General features: G+C 35.0%; 1 protein-coding gene across 3 annotated transcripts in view; it reads right to left on the reverse strand.

The window, feature by feature from the left end:
* The window catches only part of FIP2 (potassium channel tetramerization domain-containing protein / pentapeptide repeat-containing protein), a 165635-nt gene that overhangs the window by 30528 nt on the left and 113175 nt on the right, over positions 1-21932 (reverse strand). For all 3 annotated transcript variants that reach the window (XM_089820055.1, XM_089820053.1, XM_089820054.1), the window contains one exon: positions 8154-8234. In XM_089820055.1, the coding sequence (XP_089676181.1) occupies positions 8154-8234 (81 nt within the window). The remainder of the gene's footprint in view (positions 1-8153; positions 8235-21932) is intronic.

Here is a 21932-nt window from a genome sequence, read left to right on the forward strand (position 1 = left end):
TGTTAGCAATTTCAAAGCAAGAACAAGAAACTTTGCAAGTTGGTCAACAAGGTGCTGAAGCAACGTAAGCCGAAAATTGAGAAGTACCAACAACAGTGGGCTAAAGAAGAAATAAATGCAAGGGAATTACAGCTTGTAGGATCATAAGAAATCGTGAAGAACCAAATGAGGAAAGACAAGATCTGTTTTACTTGCAAGCATTTTGGCCACTAGGTCACACTTGTGGGGATAACAAGCAGGATGAGTTAGCTCAAGAAGTGCAAATCCGCATTGAGGAAGTTGAGGATTCATTAGTCCAACTTTAATATAATGAAGACCATGAGAGGGAACCCACCAAAGATGATGGTAAAATTTGTACTAGCATTTTATTTGGTGATTTGGAAGTGATTGTTGACAAACATTTTCATGAAAATGTATATCTACAAGATATGTCCAAAGATGAGGATGAACTTCTCCATGAGGGTGAACTATTCAAAATCCATAGCATAATAACTGATGAGACAATACATTTGAAGATAGAGGACAGTTTTGAAAATGGTGCGGCTAAAAATGAGTCTAGTATTCAAGAACTAGAGCAAGGTGATGTTACTATAAAGGTTGATTTGAAGGACCAAACAGAAATTCCATTTCAAGCTGATGATTTTGGAGCATATAATTTAGAGGATAAGCTGAAAGTATCAAATGATATGGTCATTCCAGCCTTAGTGCACTTTGAAAACACCCATAAAAACATTGAAGAAACCCTGTGGGAGGTTAGTAATGTTGAAAAGGAGATGAAAATAACGAATGAAGTCAATAGTGCATACATTTACACTCTTGAGAGGGCATTGGAAAGAATGAAGTCAAATTACTTTAAGTTGCTCAAAGACAGGGATATAGCCATCAACATGCAGAAGATAAAGAGAATAAGATAGATGAGTTATGTCTCCAACTAAGTATGACAGAATACTCATTACATCGAGCTGAAAATCAGATTTCTAGTACAGCTACTCACCAAGATGATGATCAAGAAGCTAAGGCTAAGGAGTTTATAGAAAGAATAGAAGGCATGCGTACCCTTGGTGAGAAAGGAGAGCACAATATATACATGTCACTTTATCTATATGAGATTCATTATGATGACTAAGACTATAAGGACCAGCATGAAGACAGCCATGAGAACAATGATTTTTATGACAGCGGTTGTAATATCTTCACCTAAGTCACAAACTTCGAGTTCAAGTTCGACAACTATGAAGTTCGGATGAAGTTTGGCAAGGTCCAAAAAAATCGAAATTAAATTCGTTTTATACAAGTTTTAAAAATATAAAAAATAAATAATAAATTAATAATAATAAATAAGCATACCAACTATTGATATTTTAGAACTATAAATAAATAAAATATACATCAAATGCTAAAGTATTTTTCTAACAAAAAATATACTTATTATTTAAATTATTCTATAAATAAACATAATTATTATACCTATTATTTCATTTAAAATAATACTAAATAATAAATTAATAAATATGATAAATAAACAGACCCAATAGATTTAGGAAAAACTTGAATATAATAAATATACTTATTAATATTTATATTTTTGATAAACATACATATAATTTAAATTATCAAGACCTAATAAACATCCATATAATATATACTAATGAACCTATAAATGAAATGGAAGATTCCTAGTGGGAATTTGCTAATGGCCGTTCTCGATGGTAATGACCAGCGATCTGAGATTCACAAACAAACGAACAACAAACTATGCACAAACAACCAACAAAGACGACAAACAAGGATGTGAGATGCAAATGTCAAACGCCTTCTAAAATTAATGCATTTTCATCTAATGGAGGTTCATTTGTTAGGTTTTTTTTCGCCAGTGTTTCCAAAAAAAATGACACCAAACTACTATCGGGAAAATTTCATAACGAATTTTAACGAATAGTTTTCATGTTTTATGGGTTCACTGAATTCCGAACCTAAAGCGGAAAATTTGGCAAACCGTGTGACTTAGATCTTCACCATGCCACGTGGATAGAAATGAACCAAGTGAAAACAATTCAAAATTTTCACTTAACGATGATCTTTTTATTAATGTAGTGATTTGGCTGATGGTATTCATAGTCAACCAAGAGATAAAGGATCCTACAACTCACCTATTGTTTTGCCACCAAGTTCTTATGATATGGCAACCGCCTCCTTACTAATCACTGATTTTATTTATATGCATATCCCCATTGGCAGTGGTTGCCCCGATTGGTCTGCTATTATATTATCAAATTGGGCTCAACCTCTAGAATATAGTGAGTTGCAAATTGATCTCATCTTGAGGCACATGCCCTATGAGATGATTTCCCTTTAGGTACAAGGACACGGTGACAACATGGGTAACATTCTAATTCTTGATCCAAGTTATAGCAATAGCTTGTGGTGGTCTTATAAGTTGGCTTCCATACATATTGGAGGTATCGTTGACATGGGTAGAGTGTTATACTTGTGAAAGGGGGGACAGTGGATGGGTGGACCATCATTTCTACTCGCAAGATTGGATGGATAAACTTGTTTGGGATCCAGGTGTTGACAGGATGAGAACTCTTCTTTTCGAGGATCAAAATGAGTGGGTTCACAGCTTGACACAAGGAACAGTTGGGATTAGAGTAGCATAGCACATCGAAGCAATAGTATTTCTTGGGATGATGTGGGATCCAAGGATCAGATTGATAGATGAACCACGTTCTTATTTTTGGTACCACATGATGGCATGTCTTGACTACAAAGTTACTAGTATGGGCAATAGAGATGCTAGGAAATAGATATGGGATCCTGGTTTTGGTTCATAGACTCGTGATTGCTTAAGGGCAAGCAATCTCAAGGAAGGAGGATTATGATGTCACCTTTTTCGGGATATTAGAGAATTAATAGACCAACCCATTTTTATATTAATATTGACATATGGAAGACTTAATGCAAAATAATTTAAATCAACTTAATATTAAAAAAGGTGTTAAGCAACAAATTGGCAAAAGGACAAAGACAAAAATAGGGAACTTGAAGAGACACGGGTTGGGTTCTTAAAAGAAGAGGGAGTTCATTTTGGTTAAGATTGTATTTAGGATTTAATTTCAAATATCTCTTGGCAAGATTTGGGAAGCTTCAGCTTCTATTTGGGATCTGAGGATGGAAACCCTCATATTCTTGGTGAATCAGACGCAAACCCTCATATTCATACTTCGATTGTCTCTCACAACTCTTCGTATCCTACCAATGAAGTTTCACAAGCTATGTTGTAACAATTGATTTCGCTTTATATTTTATGTTGCTAATTGCCGACTGCATGCCTATAATGCTTGCAATGTATATAATAATTGCATTGCTTCACAGAGCCATGTAGGAATTAATAGATTTTTCATTCTTGTTAATATTGGTCACTATTTAATCATATCCATGTGTGTCCTCTATTATTGCAGACTATCCCATGACCATTCATCTCATTAGCTATCGTTGCCTATATCATCCTTCGTTAATGTATGTTCTTGACCACCGTTTGTATTATTTCTATCCACGTAGACTTTAATGTTAATCCCTATGTCTTCTTTTTATCCCTCCTCAGTACGATTCACGTATATATAAAATTTCATCCTCATCCTAATTACCAATCAACATACATACTTATTTTTAGGATCCACCATTTTTCTTAAGTCAATTGATGCTTCCTTGCATGTCAAAAATGTCACATGCTTACGTGAGGTTATTAAGGAAGTCATAGGTGGTGGGGGGAAAATGTAGTTCAAGTGTTGATGCACAATGAAGAAAGTTATGTTTCTTCAGGTAGACTATCAGTGGAGACATGCAAGCACTTTTCAGTCTCCATGTGAGGCTCATTGCCTTGACCTCGTAGTGAAGGATATTGGCAAGCTTAAATGGATCAAAAAATGCATTGATAAGGCCACTTTGCAAGTTAATCTACAATCATGCATTAATCCTTAGTGTAATGAGGCAATATACCAGGAAGGAGTTGGCTCGTCTTGGTATCACAAAATTCACCTCAAATTTTCACATTACAATCTTTGATGTAGTCAAGGGAAACTTTAACTTTGAGGTGCATTTTGTTGGTGAAGAATGGACTTCCTCAAGCTATGCCATTGCAAAGATTGATGTGGGAGATTGCATTTTTCGTGAGCCAAGCTTTTTAACCTCTTGTGCATAGATCGTGCAGGTAGTTTTCTTATAAATTCTACATTATGTTTTAGTATTTACTTTTGATTTCTATGAATATTTTTCTTTTGTTTGTAACTTTCAATTTTGCTTGTATTCATCTACATTTAATTATTACTATTTCGAAATATTTGTTGGCCACTTAGACCCTAGTAGTTCTCCTATGAGTTGTTGATGGGGAGAAGCTTGTTATGGGCTACATATATGAAGGCATGGATACGGCCCAAGGAGGTCACTAAATCTGTACATGGAGGAGATGATACTAAGCATCGTCTCATTTGGGTGATAATTGATAGGAGGTGGCACCTCTAATTCACAAGCCCATCCATGTAGTTTCTTATTACCTCGATCTGGCATATCATTTCCACCCTGATTTCAAGGTGAATGAGTTCCTTATTGGACTCAATTCAGTGCTAGAGCGGTTGTCTAAGACTGATTTTGGTGTCAAAACTACACTTCGTGAGATGAAGGCATTTGATAATGCACAAGGGGAGTTGTTCGATAGTTAAATGTGCAAAGTCACTCATATAGAATAGCTTGGGCTCAATTTGGTGTTAGAGCAGATATCAAAGAATGGTTTTAATGTCAAAACTACACTCCATGAGAGGCATTTGATAATTGTTCAATAGTCAAATGTGCAAAGCCACTCACATAGAATAGTGGCCAAGCAAAATTATACATTGAGTGCATGATTTGATTTTATAATTTTGTCTTATAATGCAAAATGCAATTGATTTATTTTTCTTATCTCAGCTAAAAGGTGGCAAATGTTTGGGCCTAAAACATCAAAACTCCAAAGAATTATCATCTACATATTGAACCAAACATACAACAATTCGAGTCGTGTGCACAACTGGAGCATGTTTGAGCACATTCACTTGAGAAAATGCAATAGACTATCCATGGAGAGGTTGAATGATCCAATACTTGTACGGCAAATCTATGTTGTTGCATTAAACAAATGAGCACTCCTTATAAAGATTTGCAAACATGATGCTTCTAAAGAAAAAATTATGAACTAAATATGAAAAAAGAAATTACCTAATATACTAAGACTAACAAAGATGACCATTAAAGAAACATTACAATATTATACCATCCCTTGATCGTCATCATCTAACTATCATGCCTTTAAGTCACAGATTCTTCCGAACATTCTGCAGCTGCTGAGACCCTTCTTGGATCTGCAAAATACTTTTGACCAAGAAATCGTCCAATCTATTGTTGGTTAACAAAGGTATTATTCCCTGTAGCCAAAGACAGCGAGCTGAAACTTAAACCACAATTTTGAGGAAAACCGCCAAACCCTTTTGCAAATGAGCAATATGCATCGAAAAATTGCAAGATGATTCACCAAGAACTATTGTAGATGAGCACTAAGACTCAAAAAAGACAGCAAAAAGCAACAATACTTTTGGAGAAAATTTGGAAAAACTAGATACAATTTTTGAGGTGAAAATTTTATCAAAACTGGACAACTAAATCTAAGATATTGATCAAAGAACGAAAAGCTTGAAAAACGGTAAAACCTAATAGATAATTTTTTAAGGGAAAAAGAATTATTAAAACCTAACAAATAAATTTTGTGGAAAAAATATCAAAACCCAACAAATAATATTTTGAGGAAAAAATTATTAAAATCCTTGAAGGCAAAAATTATGAAAACCCTTAAGAATTTGCTTTAAGGGAAAAAATTATGAAAATCCATCAGAAATTTTTGAAGGGGAAAAAATTATGAAAAACCATAAAAGAAACCTTCATGCGAAACACAACTTCGCATGGTAAAACAACACATGCAAGTCACAAAAACGACATGCAAGTACATGCAGCAAACGTGCAAGTACATGCATCCCTGGATAATTATAAGCTTTTATTCAAAAAAAAAATTCACGATCAAATCCCTTGATGAGCTCACGATTTTCAGCAAAAATCTTCGAAGATGAACCACAAATTTTCATAAAATTCCTTCAACAATTTTTATTTTAAAAAAATCACCAAATTTGATGAAACCCTATCTACCCAATTTGATACCATGTTATGGTAAATCGATATTGTTGTATTAGACAAGGGAGAAGTTCCTTATAAACATTTGCAAAGACAATGTTTCTAAGAGAAAGAACTGTAAACTAAAGACGAAAATAGAAACTGCCTAATAATCTAAATACTAAGATGACCACTAAAGAAACATTACAATAATCTAATAATATTTTTTCATTGCAACCTTCATCTTAGAATGAGACAAGATTTGCAAATGACTCGAACCCAATCACACTAGAGGAGGTTGATCTAGAGTTTTGACTAGATTAGTGAGTCTTGTGGTCCTATCTTTACTAATGAGGACCTCAAGGGAATTGACCCGACAGATAAAGAGGTTGAGGTTATAGCCATAGCAAAAGAGGAGAACAAAGCACAATCAAAATACAGACACAAATACAACTAATGATCATTAGAGTGGCACCTCACAGGTAAAGACCATGGTTGTCCATTCATCTAGAACCTACCTTAGATGCCTTTGTAAGAGTGATGTAGGCTCCTCTAAAGCTGAGTTTGAGCCATAGACTTGTTTTTGTTTTGATATATGAATAACATGAGTTTTATAAACATTTGTCAATATTTATAATTTTATATATATGAGTTTTCCATTTCCTTCAGCAACAATTTAAATTTATACTTATGTGATCCATGTATACAAATGTATGTGATCAAATTAGCATCTATTTGATGATGTATTTGAGTCTTTAAGATTTATTCAATAAAGGATGCATGAAACGAGTTCTAGAACCTTTATAATCTCTAAATTCATGAGGTTTTTTCACTTTGTCAAGTTTTGTCGAGTCTCGAGTTGTAGCAGCCTTGTTGAGTTCATACCAAGTCCTAGTCTACAAACTTTGATAAAGACCAATGTTGATAGCAAAGCCTAAAAGCACTATTGAAGCATGTCCTCGAGCCCATTGTTTTAATATATAGAGCAAGAAATGTTCATCATCTTTTTCAAATACATGGGAACAAGGTTACCCAAAGCCAAAGGGGAAAGGTAACTGGAAAAACAAGTGTCATGTTTTTGTTTTGATTTGTTTTATTTCTATAAAGGGCTAACACTTTTGACTAGAGCTATCAACTGGTGAGATCACATATAGGGGACCTCATCCCACCATGAACACTCATTAATAACATCCATTGGGAGTTTGAACATTGGTAGTGAGACACACAATACCATAGTGTAACCATCACACTTGTGAGATAAAACTTTGTGGGGAATTGCATCAAAAATCACATCCAAACAACAACAAGAGAAAGATAGTTAAGGCTTTCTTTGACCTTTGAAGGGAAGAAAAGTGCAAGGGAAGGAAAACAACCTTACTCTTCTAGAGCCACTTTCCACGTAGGAAATCGCATCCAAACAACAACAAGAGAAAGATAGTTGAGGCTTTCTTTGAAGGGAAGAAAGGCGCAAGGGAAGGAAACAACCTTACTCTTCTAGAGCTGCTTTCCATGTAGGCTAGCCACCTCTATTATTTTTTATTTCATTCACTTTTTACTTGTTTCATTTCATGATTACAACAAAAAAATTACTAACAAAAATAGAAACAACTAATTTCTATACAAACATTTTGTAGTTCCTGAGAAAATGTGTTAGAAAATTCAAACATTCAGCTATTTTACATGAGCAACTGAATAAGATTGTGTTCGACTCAGCAATGGAATATGTAAACTAATTACTGATCCCACAATATCATGAAGTAAATATTCCAACTCCAAATATCTACATTAAAATAATGGACAGTTGTCTAATGTATGAGACTAAATGGATAAGTTAAATTGTGTTGTCTAAAAAAAAGTTGCTGTATAACAATTATCTATATTAAAAAAACAAATTTTATTTAGCTTAAGTAATAAGTGTTTGTACAGTATATAACAATATAGCATGATAAGCTTTTTCTTACTGTATCACGTAGATCTACGTGGCGTAGATAAGCTCTCTGAAGGTTTGCATGTTGCAAGTTTGCACCCTTCAATTTTACCCCCTGCTTAAGTATACGACATACAAGGTGATATTAGCAGCAAGTCACAAGGTTGCTAGATCAAGGTTTCTAATGATTTGTATACATTTTTCTTCTTTGCGACTAGAAACAGAAAATTACATATTTATCAATCACTAAGATCTTATGTACTTAAAATGAACAAGAGAGGTGTTATCATGACTTGTATGTTTAATGTATATAACATGAAGAATGCATTCATGGAAACAAGGCTAGCACATGTATTATTGGGATGCATCTTAACTAAGAAAAAACAAGTCTGCGTGTATTTCATCAAATAGTATTATTTTTAATCACGTAGGCTCTAAGGCATTTCTACAAGGACAAATGGCAAAAAATTTGCAGAAACATATTCAAAAGATCATTCTAAATAGCTGTCATGAAAGAGTACAAAGAAAATATCAAAAACAAATATATTCTAAAAGCTGCTTATGAAGTGAGTAGCAAAGAATGCTCTGAATTTGTGAAGGTCGGGGTCAAGAGATAAATATTTGTTTAATGACTTAGAAAAAAATTAACAAGAACCTTCATAGCCAATGTCCATGACCTGAGTATTAATGCAGATAACCATGAAGCCTGAAACTACATTTATTTCGTAGGAGTTTATTCAACGGATTTAATTAGTTTTTATTTTTCAGTCTTTTTAAATTTTGGCTAAACAGAAATGGTGTTTAGGTACTCCATTAGTTTTATTTCTTCCTATGTGGCTAAAGGATTATCATGAAACTAGTTAAGGATTTCATATCATGGAGGCCCTGTTACAATGACTGTTGCATTTTTCTTCTTTATTTGATAGGTAATGGGCCGAAGCCTAGATTAATATTATTATTTTGTTGAGATTAATTATTATTATGTGTTAAGCTCGAGTAAAATCGAACCCAAGACCTCCGAGATGAAAGGCTCACAAGTTATTCCTCATTCCAAGAATAATTTTACTGGACTAGGGACAATACATTGCCTTTCATTTAGCCTTAAGGAAGACAGGCACAAGCATTTGTCTCTATAAATATGTGTGGATTTAAGTACAACTGACTAGATAACCATAAATTCACTTGATGTGTTGATGGTGGAATTAGCAAAACCACTATGAAGTAGAATGCCAGATCACTCTACTTCTCTTGAAAAGCTGAAGGTTGAAAACTGCGGTTCCTTTTCAGCCAAGTCTCAACTTCTAATATGCGCCCTACTTTTTTCTGTGGTTTAGGGTTTCAGAGCATTTATGAATAACTTGAAGGAATATAATCAAATAGTCAAATTATGAACATATGATAAATCTGTTTCTTCAAATACTCACAAGCACAATTAATTTCAGAACTGATACATAGTTTGGACACCAATATATAAATGAAAGCTGCAATACCTAGATGGCAAGGTTGCCAGTTCCAGTTTGGACTCGGATTTGTGTTTGTGCATTTTGTTTGCAGGATCGAGCAAAAATGTTTAGGCAGGTTGGGTTCTTTTTAAGTTCGTCCATACAAAAACATATACAAATCAGAAATATTAACATATTTGCAACAGTAATCAAGTTCAAAATACACCACCATATTAATAGTCAAATATTAGTCAAACTTGAATGTAATATATAATAAACTTTGTAAGTCCAAAATCAATAATGTCAAGTGTCAATAATAAGCCATCACTGATCATTGTTCAAATATCACATGGGTCATCAAAAATATCATCATCAATATTGGATGACTATCTTCCTGTAGGTCATATGACTTGAGTTTACCTGAAATGACAATCATTTGTGTTATGAGCTCTACAGACTGTAGCCTCAATAGACTGTGAATGACATTTTATAGATAAAACAATTTGACGACTATCATATCCATGGCTCTTCTTAGAGCATTCTGATACGTAGGACACTCTTCATAGAACACTATGATCTCTCTTTTGATACAACTATCATTTGAAATTTACTATGACTCTCAAGATGGCTTATCTATACGCTGTCTTTGTTTTGTGCTATTTCACAAGGTATTTGCTCATATTAAGACAACTCATTTTTTAGCACATAATACATTTAAGCATGATAAGAATTTGGGTAAGGCTTAAGGTATCCTTAAAGTAATGAGTTGACCCTAAGATTTTGACATGGTTCTAACCCTTGCTCACTATTGTCTATTGATCACTACCCCTACACACTTGATAAAGTGTCTACGGCAATGACTTGGTACTCTTGTAGATACAATCCAAAGTCCTTAACAATGATAAACATGATCCATGCATGGTTATAAACTTGATAGCATTAGAGATTGAGAATGGAATTTGCAGGGGCTTATGATTTATATTAAACATAGTTGCACTGCCCTAGCGAATGGGGAGACAAGTTTCTGAGCAAGGGGAACAAAGGGACCTCAAGTTGGGAATGGTAGGGTGGATAGTGGGGGGATGATGGGGGGGGTATATACTATATACCAAAGTAACGGGAATCATAATCGGATCAGAATCAACAAGGCCGAATCGAATCGTGAACCGGCCATGAATCAGAATCAAATCGACTATGAATCGGCAAATTTTTAAAAACCCTCTAAATTTAGAGATTTTAACAATTTAAAACTTATTTCATGCACCCTTTATTGAATATAACTTATATTATTAATATATCAGTCCTAGGCCCGACTTATGTAATTGGATAAATCAGATGTATTATATTTGCTAAGAATGGGAGGGTGTTATTGACTTATTTGATTGAAATCATTGAATATCCAATGTTCGAGTGGTCCATATGAATTCGTAACTATGTTGCCTCATTGTTCTTCTATATGACACCATTGATATAATTATCCCAATTGTATTTGTTGCACATGTATAAGAGTATGTATTCTTTGGATGTTTCTCTCTCTGAGTTGTCAAATCCTGACATTGTGGGGAGATTTTGAATCCTTTCCTTGGTGGGTGGAAAATTGATAGTTATATTCCTTACTAGAGATGAATGATTTACTATTTTAGTCAACTATGTGAGAGGCGTGACTATGGTTCTTAGTTTTTGTTTTTTTTTTTGTAAAATTAAATTTATAAAAATAAAAATTAAAAAAAATCTGCCGATTCAGGCGATTTTTTCCATGAATCACATGAATCAGCGATTCAAGCAATTCATGGGAAAAAATCGGCTGAACCGATTCACAACTCAAAAAATCGCCCAACCTGAATCGAATCACCAAACCGGCAATTCAAGCGATTTCATGGCGATTCTCGGAACTATGCTATATACTATACATGTGGTACTTAGATGCTAGTTATGAAAAGATGTATAAACAATATAAGACATAAAGATGTAAAATACTAATTTACTAAAATTTAAATACTTGAAAATTGCATTGAACATTGAACAATAAGTATTAAAAATTTTGAACACTTGAATCAGCAAATGGAAGAGTTCTAACTTTTATTATATGAATATTAAATAATAGTCATTGATATCAAAGATTCAAAAGTATGTATCTCATCATAAAGATGATTAAATTGAGCAGCATGATATGATATTCAATATAACCAATAGAATATATATATATATAAACAAGCTTTATTTGTTTTTGGTTGGATGGAAGACACCCATCCATTCCATGCAAGGGTTGAGGGACCCGTTCTCATCCCCCTGTCCCATCAGAGGATGCTGAGACGTCCCCATGTCTCCGCTAGAATGGTGACAAATAGGTGGCACTATTGGAGACGTCTGAACAGCGCCCCGCCCCCGTCCCTGACGCATCCCTATCTTGGAAATGTTGGGATTTTTTGGAGGGGACGTGTCCCCATGTTTCATTGATATCATACCTTCCATTTTACTTGCAGCATACCAATCGAGCGATTATTCCTTGATGCCATGACTTTGAAAACATTTTGGCCACTGTGTAAGTAGGTACCTTACTATAAAAAGTCAAAAATTAAAAATTAAAAAAATCCAAATTTGCTGGCCGGTTACATCTAGAGGTGAAATTCTGTTCAGATTCAACTAGGTTCATCTGAGCTGAACCCATAAGCTATGGGAAGGACCTAGTTGAACCCAAAAAGGACCGAACCAAGACATAAGGGTTTGTAGGTGAAGGACCAAGTAAACTTTCCAAATGGCTGAACCAACTTACAATGACCAAACAAACATACGCATTTGCTGCTGTGGTAACTAAGTCTGATAAATATCTGAAAGCAGCAACTTCCAAATGATGTCATATTTTCCCCAAACCCTACCTGCTCCACCTCCAAATTACTTGCCATGGATGAAACAATATGAGTTAACCCAAATATTGCATGAAATGCCCCCAAAACCTAGGCAGACAAACCTCCCAATTCTCATGCTTCTATCCAAGAGAATGGCCAACCATAGTTCATAGATTCAGACTCAAACTTGGTGAGTACTTGCCAAGCCCAAAATTTTCAACTCAACAACCTAGAAAGTTCTAAAATTTAAAATATCTTAAAGAAGTATATATTTTCAGAAAAAATCCTAAGTTGCACAGGTACCTCCACCCCACCCTCCACACCCAAGAAAGTTTGAATTGGTTCAAAGTTCGTGTCTGGTTTGAACTTGGTTCGACCAGGGTGCGATTTTTGCACTACTGGTTTGATCAAGTTCGAACTGGGATCAAACCCGAGCTAACCAACTCCAAATGTTCGAACCCGCAACAAACTGGGAACCGTGGATGGCTGGAAAAGTGTTTTTTGAGCAAGATTTAATTGTTTTTTAGCATCCATAAAACCTAGAAGTTGTTATGAATTGCTTGTGTAGCCTCTCATTGTCATTTTATGTTTCTAAATAGGTTATTTTATCTTAAGGGAGAGCACATAAGTTTTTGAGCAAGCATCTGGTTGTGCAAGGAGTTTGAAGATTGATTTGTTGGTGTTCTTCAAGTGTTTGCGCATTATTCATACACATTTGCAAGCTTGCAATGGCTGGAAAAGCTAAGATCTTATTCCATTTGCTATTGTTCTTGTTCTAGTTCTTTTTCATTTTTCCATTTCTCTTGCAATCTTCATATGTTCTTTTCCATTTTTTCCAAAATTTGTCATTTTATTGCATATAAATTATTAACATTTATCTAATTTCTTGCTATAGGGAAAGGAATGTCATCTACCTCTTCATCAATAGGCAACACCAAACAAAGAATGGAACCCAACTCTGATTCTCCTCTATGGAAGTATGTCGACATTTAAAAACCCCTTGCAAGAGGTGGTGTATTTTGTTGGAGATGTTGAGGATGTGGTGTAGAAAGAAATAGTTCTTATTATCGTGTGGTAGGTCATTTATGTGGTCACACTAGAAGAAGAGTCAAGAAATGCCCTGGCAGAAAAGGTGCCCCTATACCAAATGAAACTGTGTTAAAATATATTGAAGAGCATGAGGCAGCAAAAGAGAGAGAAGGACGCAGGGCAACAAAACTCAGTAGCAATAAAAGCAAAAATAAAAGAGCAAAGGGAATGCAGTCCCCCTCCCCCCAGATGTTATAGTACAACACCATCCCTTCTTTAGTACCACAGCGGACATTGACACTGAATCTGTCCCCCTTGTACACAAAAGAAAGGGGCCACTAGAAACTGCTTTTCAAAATAAGAGACGAGAAATTGCTGACATCAAAGTGGGAAGATGCCTATATGCAAATGGGTTGTCCTTTAATGTTGTTCACTCTCCATTTTGGAAGGACATGTTGAGGGGTGCCAATGAAGCTCCAAGAGGGTATTGTGACCCCAGGGAGAAAGTGTGCACTACCTTGTAAGATGAAGAGGTCCAACGAATTGAATAATCAATTGAAGCCCATAAGGGACTCATGGGTTGAGACAAGGGTGATAATTGTTTCAAATGGCTAGAAAGATTCCAAGAACCATCCCTTGATCAATGTCCTTGTAGTGTCCCCTAAAGGGGCAATGTTTATGAAAGTGGTGGATTGTGAGGGCAAAGTAAAAGATGGGCCATTTATTGTTGATATCCTAATTAAGGCCATTGAACAAGTGGGTGCAAGAAACGTTGCCCAAGTCATAACTGACAATGCAAAGAATTGTAGAGCAGCTGGTTTGTTGGTTGAATCACGATATCAACATATCTTTTGGACACCTTGTGTAGTCCATTCACTCAATCTTATGCTAGAAAAGATTGAGAACCAAATTGAGTGGATCAAAACAGTGCATGAAGATGCTGAGGACATCCAAATGTTTGTCACAACCCACCACATGACTCAAATCTCTTTTCAGAAACCACTCACAATTGGAGCTATTGAAAGTAAATGAACTTGAACTCAAGTTAGTAATTTAATTTTTACTATTTGACAATTTCTGATTTTTCATATTTTACTTGTGCAATGTGTATACTTTTCTAAAATATGTATCTAATAGTTGTTTTTTGCTCTAATTTATGTCACAGGTTGCTGAGACCCATTTTACATCACATATAATCATCTTAAGAAAACTTGTGCAAATGAAAGATGCACTTCAAGGTATGGTAATCAGCCAAAATTGGGGTGTATGGAAGCAAAAGAACACTAAAAGGGCAAACAAAATAAAGGATAGGCTATTGGTTGAGTCATGGTGGGAACGTGTTGAATATCTCCTTAAGATCACCAAGCCCATTATGAGCATGCTTAGGTACACTGACATGGAGAGGCCTTGCCTTGGAGAGATCTATGATGGCATAGACTCAATGTGTGAGAAGATCAAGCAAGTTATATATGAGAAGGAGCAAGATCCGCAAGAGACCTTGTTCAAACAAGTGCAAAAAATTATTTTTGAACGATGGAACAAAATGACCACTCCATTACATTTGCTTGCCTATGCCTTGACCCCCAAATACTATAGCTCACAATATTGTAGTCTACCAGGAAGGTTGCCACCATATAGAGATATGGAAGTGTCTGATAGTTACCAGGCAGCATTAAGAAGAATATTTCCTGATGATGATATGAGAGATATAATCATAGATGAGTTCATAGAGTTTGTCAATGCTAGAGGTCTAAGTAATGATGCTCTTTGTCATTGGTTCAAGAAGGATGCTCATGGTTGGTCGTACCTCCGTAGCCAAAAATTCCAAACATTGCAGCCCCTTGCAATCAAAGTTATATCACAAGTAAGTTTTATTTTTAAAAAATTAGCTCACTTTATCTTCAAAAGAATCATGACTAGAAAGTGATTTTATTTTTTTTATAAGATTGAATTAATTCTTTTTTAGTTGCTTACCCTATGTTGTCTTCATAGGTTGCTAGCTCTTCTACATCAAAAAGAAATTGGAGCATCTATCATGCATCCACTCGGTCAACTGCAATAGGTTGCAATCAAAGAAAACAAAGAACCTGGTATTTGTGCATAACAACTTGCGCCTTCTTTCGCACAAGAGTCAAGAATACAAAGAAGGGGAGACAAAGAAGTGGGATGTAGGTGCAGAGATTGCGGACTTGGATGCTTCCACTACTCGGCTTACAATTGATGATTTTGATGACTTTGATGTCAATAACATTGTTGATTCTGCTGCTGATCCCATTGGCCTTAGCACAAGTAATACCAGAGAAGAAGATGAAGAAGAGGATTAAGAAGAAGAAGAAGAACATGAAGATAAAATAAGATAAGATAATGATATTAATGTCCAAAAAAAGACCAAAAAGAGGTCTATGGGACTAAGAGATTACAACTAGTGAGGCTGACACCAGCAAGAGCACACAAAGGTGTCCGAAAATAAACGAATACAAACAAAGTAATAACAACAAAGAACAGAGACAGAGAAAGCGCTAGGAATCTTTCTTGGGTGAAAAGAAATCAGTCACTGAATGATACACATGCCGATGTGTAGAGGCATTGTGCTGTCTCTGGCCACTCATAGAGGAGTGTTGCTGGTGCAAATAGCCGGAACGAGATCTAACACATCTGAAAAGCCCGTTAGATCGGATAGAGCTAGAAGGCCTTTTCACACCACGCAAAGGGGATAATGGTGTAAAAAAGGCAATAATGAGCTGAGTAGATGAGTGTCGGTGTGGAAGTAGTGCATGAATCGTGTTATCACGGAGCATGGTGGCCTCACGAAGATAAAGTGCAAGACATCTCTAATTGTAATAGCTGAAAAAGTCATAGAAAGAAGCACTCCCAGAACAGACAAAAGAATCTCCCTTTGATCTCATAATAAATAGGGCATCGAGAAAGGAAATGAGCCTCATTCTCCACCTCCCCTAAAGTACAGAGCATACAGATCCACTCCCCACTAGCAATATGATGATCAATCTGAGCCCGAAGATGGTGAGAACCAACTCTAAAAGAACCTAAAGAGATTTGCAGGGCATGAGACCACTGCCATGAAAGGTAGCTAGGATGGACAATAATTCCACCAGAAATCTCCAAAATTTGCTCCGCATAAAAGGACATCCGCGGACATAAAATAAGATGAGATTGAAGAACTTGGAATTAAGAATATTAATAGACTTTCATTCCACTAATGAAACAATGATACTTGATATTTTAAATGTTTTGAATCTTTGATGTTGAAGTTGATTGAACTATGTTACTATATGATGGTATGATCACTATGATTACAAGTTTAACTGTTTATGGTGTTTTAAAGTTTTTGTTGTTTAAATGTGTTTATGCTACTATGCTACATTCTAATTTTAACTCATGCTTTATATATATTTATTTATTTATTTATTTATTTATAATTTTTACATGTTTTTGTACTAACGAACCCAAACCCCTTTCCAAAATTTTGACGAACTTGCGAACCAGTTCTCGAACTTCAAACTTGGAACCAAACCCTAACCGACAACTTAGTTTAATAACTTTGCCTTCATGATAAAGTCACTTTATATGTTATTACCTTCTTAGTATAGTCCCTTTGACTTTATTTCATAAGGTAAGTCACTTTATTTATAACCCAAAGTGAGTTTTCCCTTATAAAATTATTTTATGGGCTCAAGATTATTCATTTATTTCTCCATTAGCGTCAACCTCTCTAATGTCCCTACTACTCGAGTTGGCAAAACCTGAAAAAATAGGAGTTAGGATCTTAATAATAACAAATCTTGGTATGCTTTCCTACCCTCTAGCCTAAACCCAAACCTTAAAAACGTCTCTAGATCGAGTTTCCTAACACTTGGTTATCCAACCGTCTTTTCTAGAGTGCACCCCTTAAGACTCACACATGCATATGTTAACACCATCAAAATATTCTTATCATTATATTTCCTCAAGCATGTTGGTCAGATGGAGATAGAATTTCTCACCTACCAACATTATAGAGGTCATATCCTTTTAGGTCATGTTTGGCCAAATGCGCATTTCATCCATCTCTAATACCAATACCATATGTCCATCTCTATTGTGTCAGCCAAATGGGTAGTTATACCTATCTCTGATACTGAGACTTTGTGATCTACTTCATCGTGTCAACCAAATGGGAGGTTACACCCATCTCTAATATAACCACTATAGAAATTATGATCAAATCTTCTCCACGTAAGAGATTTTATTGATCAAGTAACCTTTAATGAACATTAAAATTATTTATTTAGATTATTTATAAATCTAAAAAGGGACTATCTTGATCTTAAACCATTAAACATTAAGTCACGTGGTTATCCGTTTCAAATTCCACCTTTACATATACATATGTATATGCATAAATTATCCACAAGTATGATTCATTAATATAAATAAATTCATAAACATAATTAAACAAATATAATCCATAGACATACCTTTCTTACCTTCCTCTTGGCTTGGTCCATGTGGCTCTATCCTTAGTCAGTCCTTCAATGGATTATTCCTTCTAGATTATCTCAACTCTATATTTACTTTCTAAAATTCTTCCTTTTCTACTTATAAGGAAAGGATTAAAAAAAAAAAAAAAATTCATTTCTTCTTTTCAAAGAGTCATGACCTTTCATAATACAATTTTTTTGAAAAGTCACAACACTTCATAGCTATAATCCTTTCAAAAAGTCACAATGCTTCATAACTAAAATCATTTGGAAAAGTCTCAATACTTTATAATTACAATATTTTTGAAGAGTCACAACTATTCATAATTATGATCCTTTCAAAGGCTCACATCCATTCAATATCATTGATACCTTTTCTAAAAGTCACTTCCCTATTTTCTTCATATTACTTTCCTCTTCCAGTTTTACTTTTTGAACTCCTACTTTTCCTCCTTTTTCCGCTCTCTAAAATAAATTCTCCTCTCTTTTATATCTTAATTTTAAGCAGACATGTCTATTTGTTAAATATCTCTTGACTTTTCATTAAATTTAGTTTATTCATATTATTCTATGTTATATTATTTATTTACTTACTTATTTGTGTTTACTATTATTTGTTATTAAATTCTATTCAGAAAGTTAACGTACTTTTTACAATATTATCTCTTGTATTTAAGAAAGCCTCATCCATGTAAGATAAGTGGGTAGCAAAGAAAGCCTCATCCATTATGCCTACCTCTAACAACCTGGCAGAGCTAGAAGCTTTGGACAAGGGTTTGCGGTTATGTCATGAATTAGGTTTGAATAGGGTCATCATTGAAGGTGATTCACAGATAATCCTAAATACGGTTAGGAAGCGTGTTACCCCCAATTGGGTCTTGAACTCAAAATTATGCGAAGTTCTTGGTCTTATAGATCAATTTGAGGAAGTTCAAATATGTCGTAGTTTTCGAGAAGGAAATCAAAAGGCGGATGGTTTAGCCAACAAAGGAGCAGACAGGGTAAATTTTCAGATATATAATGATGGTTACTTTACCTCGTCCTACTGAGATTAGCCCTATAGGCTCTTCCCTCTTACCACGATGTGTTAATATTCTTGATATATTTGTTCTTACCTTATAATCTTAGGTTGTTGGTTAGGGTTCGGTCTTAGTTTGTAGAGAGTCCCCTTTGGTATAGATTTAGTATGCTATTTTGATGGAATCGATGATGTGGATATAAACCCATCAATTCCCTCCAGTTTCGCCATCATTAGTAATGGCGGCATCCCATTGAGTGTTACTTGTTCTCTAGGTCATGGGTATTTGAATATAGCTTTTGGGATTTTCCCCGTGACTAGGATGGCTATCGTCAGCCGAATGAGATCATACTAGGCTAGGTTCTAGAGAGATCTCCTGTCGTTTTTATTGAAGTCGTTTTCCCTGTACACTAGCCGATCAAGATTGGTGAGTATGGATTCGAATGTTTATGTATTCCATACCACTGAATCCCGTACAATGGCGTTTTGTGGGAATGTCAAACCGGAACGTTGAATCGGATACTGCATCCTATGGACGACATGGCAAGAATTGCAGTTAGCAAAGCAATTGGGGTAGGGGTCTTTGATTATTCGTTTACATGGAGAACCAACAGTGACATAATTGGTTCATTCATCGGATGTTTGACAAGGGCAAAAGTGAACTCTGAGGACACTATTCGTCTTTGCCGCAGCATCTTCGACCCCACATGGAGGAAAGGGCTAGAACAAGCAATATGCAGTATTGACGACAAACTGAGGATACCACTGCCAAAAAAATACATGGAATTCCCGCCAGGATCTCCAAAATTAAGGTTCGTTTTCCACTGCCCGTCCTTAATTGTTCGAGAGAATTACGCATTCTACAGGGAATGGCCCAGAATGGAGGCCAATATTCAGTTCCTTTTTCGCTGGAGGGGCATAGTGGAGGACAAAAGTAAAGACTGGTTGGTTAATTATCTGAAAGCAATTAATGCTTATATTCAGCCCGAGGTTTCCTTTGAAGATCTAGAAGCCCTAGATTTTTGCACGCCGAATGCGGAAAAGACTAGTAGGGCAAAATTTGATTTCGAATTTTCCCCTAATTATCAAGTTGAGAACCCTAATGACATTTCCGATATTATAATGGTATACAAAAAATAAGCTATGTTTATATGTTTAGGTAATATTTCATCGTCTGTAATAGTCGGTTTATATGTTTCTAGGGCTGGCATTTTCTATTTAGCCTCATGCCTAGTTTTGGTTTGTATCGGAAGATTATTGTATATGTATATGTTAGAACATAGCTGGTAGGTTGTATATAGCTCTTTTTATTATCATGAAGATACTAGATCCTGTGACTTCTTCTGGACAGTGTAAAGCAAACCGGTTATACGGTTTTATATAAATAGTAATGGTAAATATTATGTTATGTACCCCCTTTTTCGTGTTGGGTTTTTGGTTAAGTGTAATTGTTATGGTAAATGGTTAGCAGATGATGTTTATGTTTGATGCTAAAGCAGGGCACGTTTTCGGATGTTGGTTTTACAGACTATTAACATTTCACTGCAATTATATGGATGCAAGGCAAGTACGCAGTTTTCCTTAATTCTGCTTAGAGCTCTTGTTTACTCATTTGAGGAGGTGTTATATCTAGACTTCAGTGTTTATTTAGGTAGATAGCAATGGTATTTGACATCTTTAATCATGTGAATCTTATTATTTGAGGGTCTCTATATAGGCTGCACAGTTGAATTCTATAGCTCAATTGAGCCTTCATTCTTTCTTATTAACTATTTCTAGGATCTGTTGTAGATTAGTCCATCAGGAGTAGTAAGTCTTTTTTAACTTGCCTAACTGATCTAATTAATCTTGGTCCGAAGGGCAGAGTTTTCCATTAATCATATATTATAATAAATTTGAGGTGATAGGATTTCTTGAAGAGTAATTTGATACGTTTGTTTGAGTTAGCTATAGTCTGTAAGATTAAGTTTAGATAGCTTAATCACGATACTGGAGCATCAATGGGGCTTTGGCTTGATATGTTTAAATCTCTATAATTTTACTTTATCTTCTATTTTAATAGCTAGCTACTGTGATGCTATCCTTAGCTAGAAGAGTGTATAACTTAATTTTAGATTATTAGGTTGTTGTTTGCTGGTTTTGATTATCTTGATTTATGTGGATTAAATTAGGCTAAGTATAGAAAGTTATGTGGATAGTTTGCTTTCCTCTTCGTTATTTTTCTGTATAAGTAAGAGATGCTTTAGTTTGCCTTTGGTTGTCATTCAAATGAGGGTATCCGTTAACAAAGATAGGTTGATTATTTTAAGGATTTTATGTCTCCAACCTTGTTTATGGAGTAGATATAGAAAGGATGGCTATCAGTATCAGGACGAGAAGAGAGGTATCAAGGAGAGGGTGAGCCTTTATTGATGTACCTACGGTGTTTTGCTAAGACTTACCCAATTATATCAGTATTATGTCATTAATGGGGATGCATTCCTTATCCTTTGTATAGATATTGGTTATCTAGTTTTGTGTAATTTGATGACTGGGGTATGCCCCTTTTAAAATGTAATAATATAGGATGCTTGTCTTGGGCTAGACTGGAGGTTTTCTTCTTCGTTCTTTCCTACCAATGCTCATTTGAACGGAGACAGCTGTTTTACTTTTTTCTTTTATGATAATAAAATTTCAAGGCCTCGGCCGTTTACTGATATATATATATATTATCATTCTTTTATTTAAAATACTAAATATTATTTCATTAATATAGATTTAAAAATTATTTATTATTTTTAAATTTAGTATTAGTTTTAATTTAACTTTGTTATTATTATTTATTTAATAACATTGTATTATCAAATTATTGTTAAAATTCTATTTTAAAATGGGAATATGACAACCTCTAACCCCTTATATCTCCCAAGTAGCCTACCGGGATGACAAAAGAATAGGCTAATCTACACCTAAATGATCATTGGGAAGGAGGCATTACAGTCCTATGTTCACATAAGGAAG

This window comes from Cupressus sempervirens, chromosome 3 (assembly GCF_028749045.1).
Source record: "Cupressus sempervirens isolate cs-2001-9-10 chromosome 3, ASM2874904v1, whole genome shotgun sequence".
Taxonomy (NCBI): Eukaryota; Viridiplantae; Streptophyta; class Pinopsida; order Cupressales; family Cupressaceae; genus Cupressus; species Cupressus sempervirens.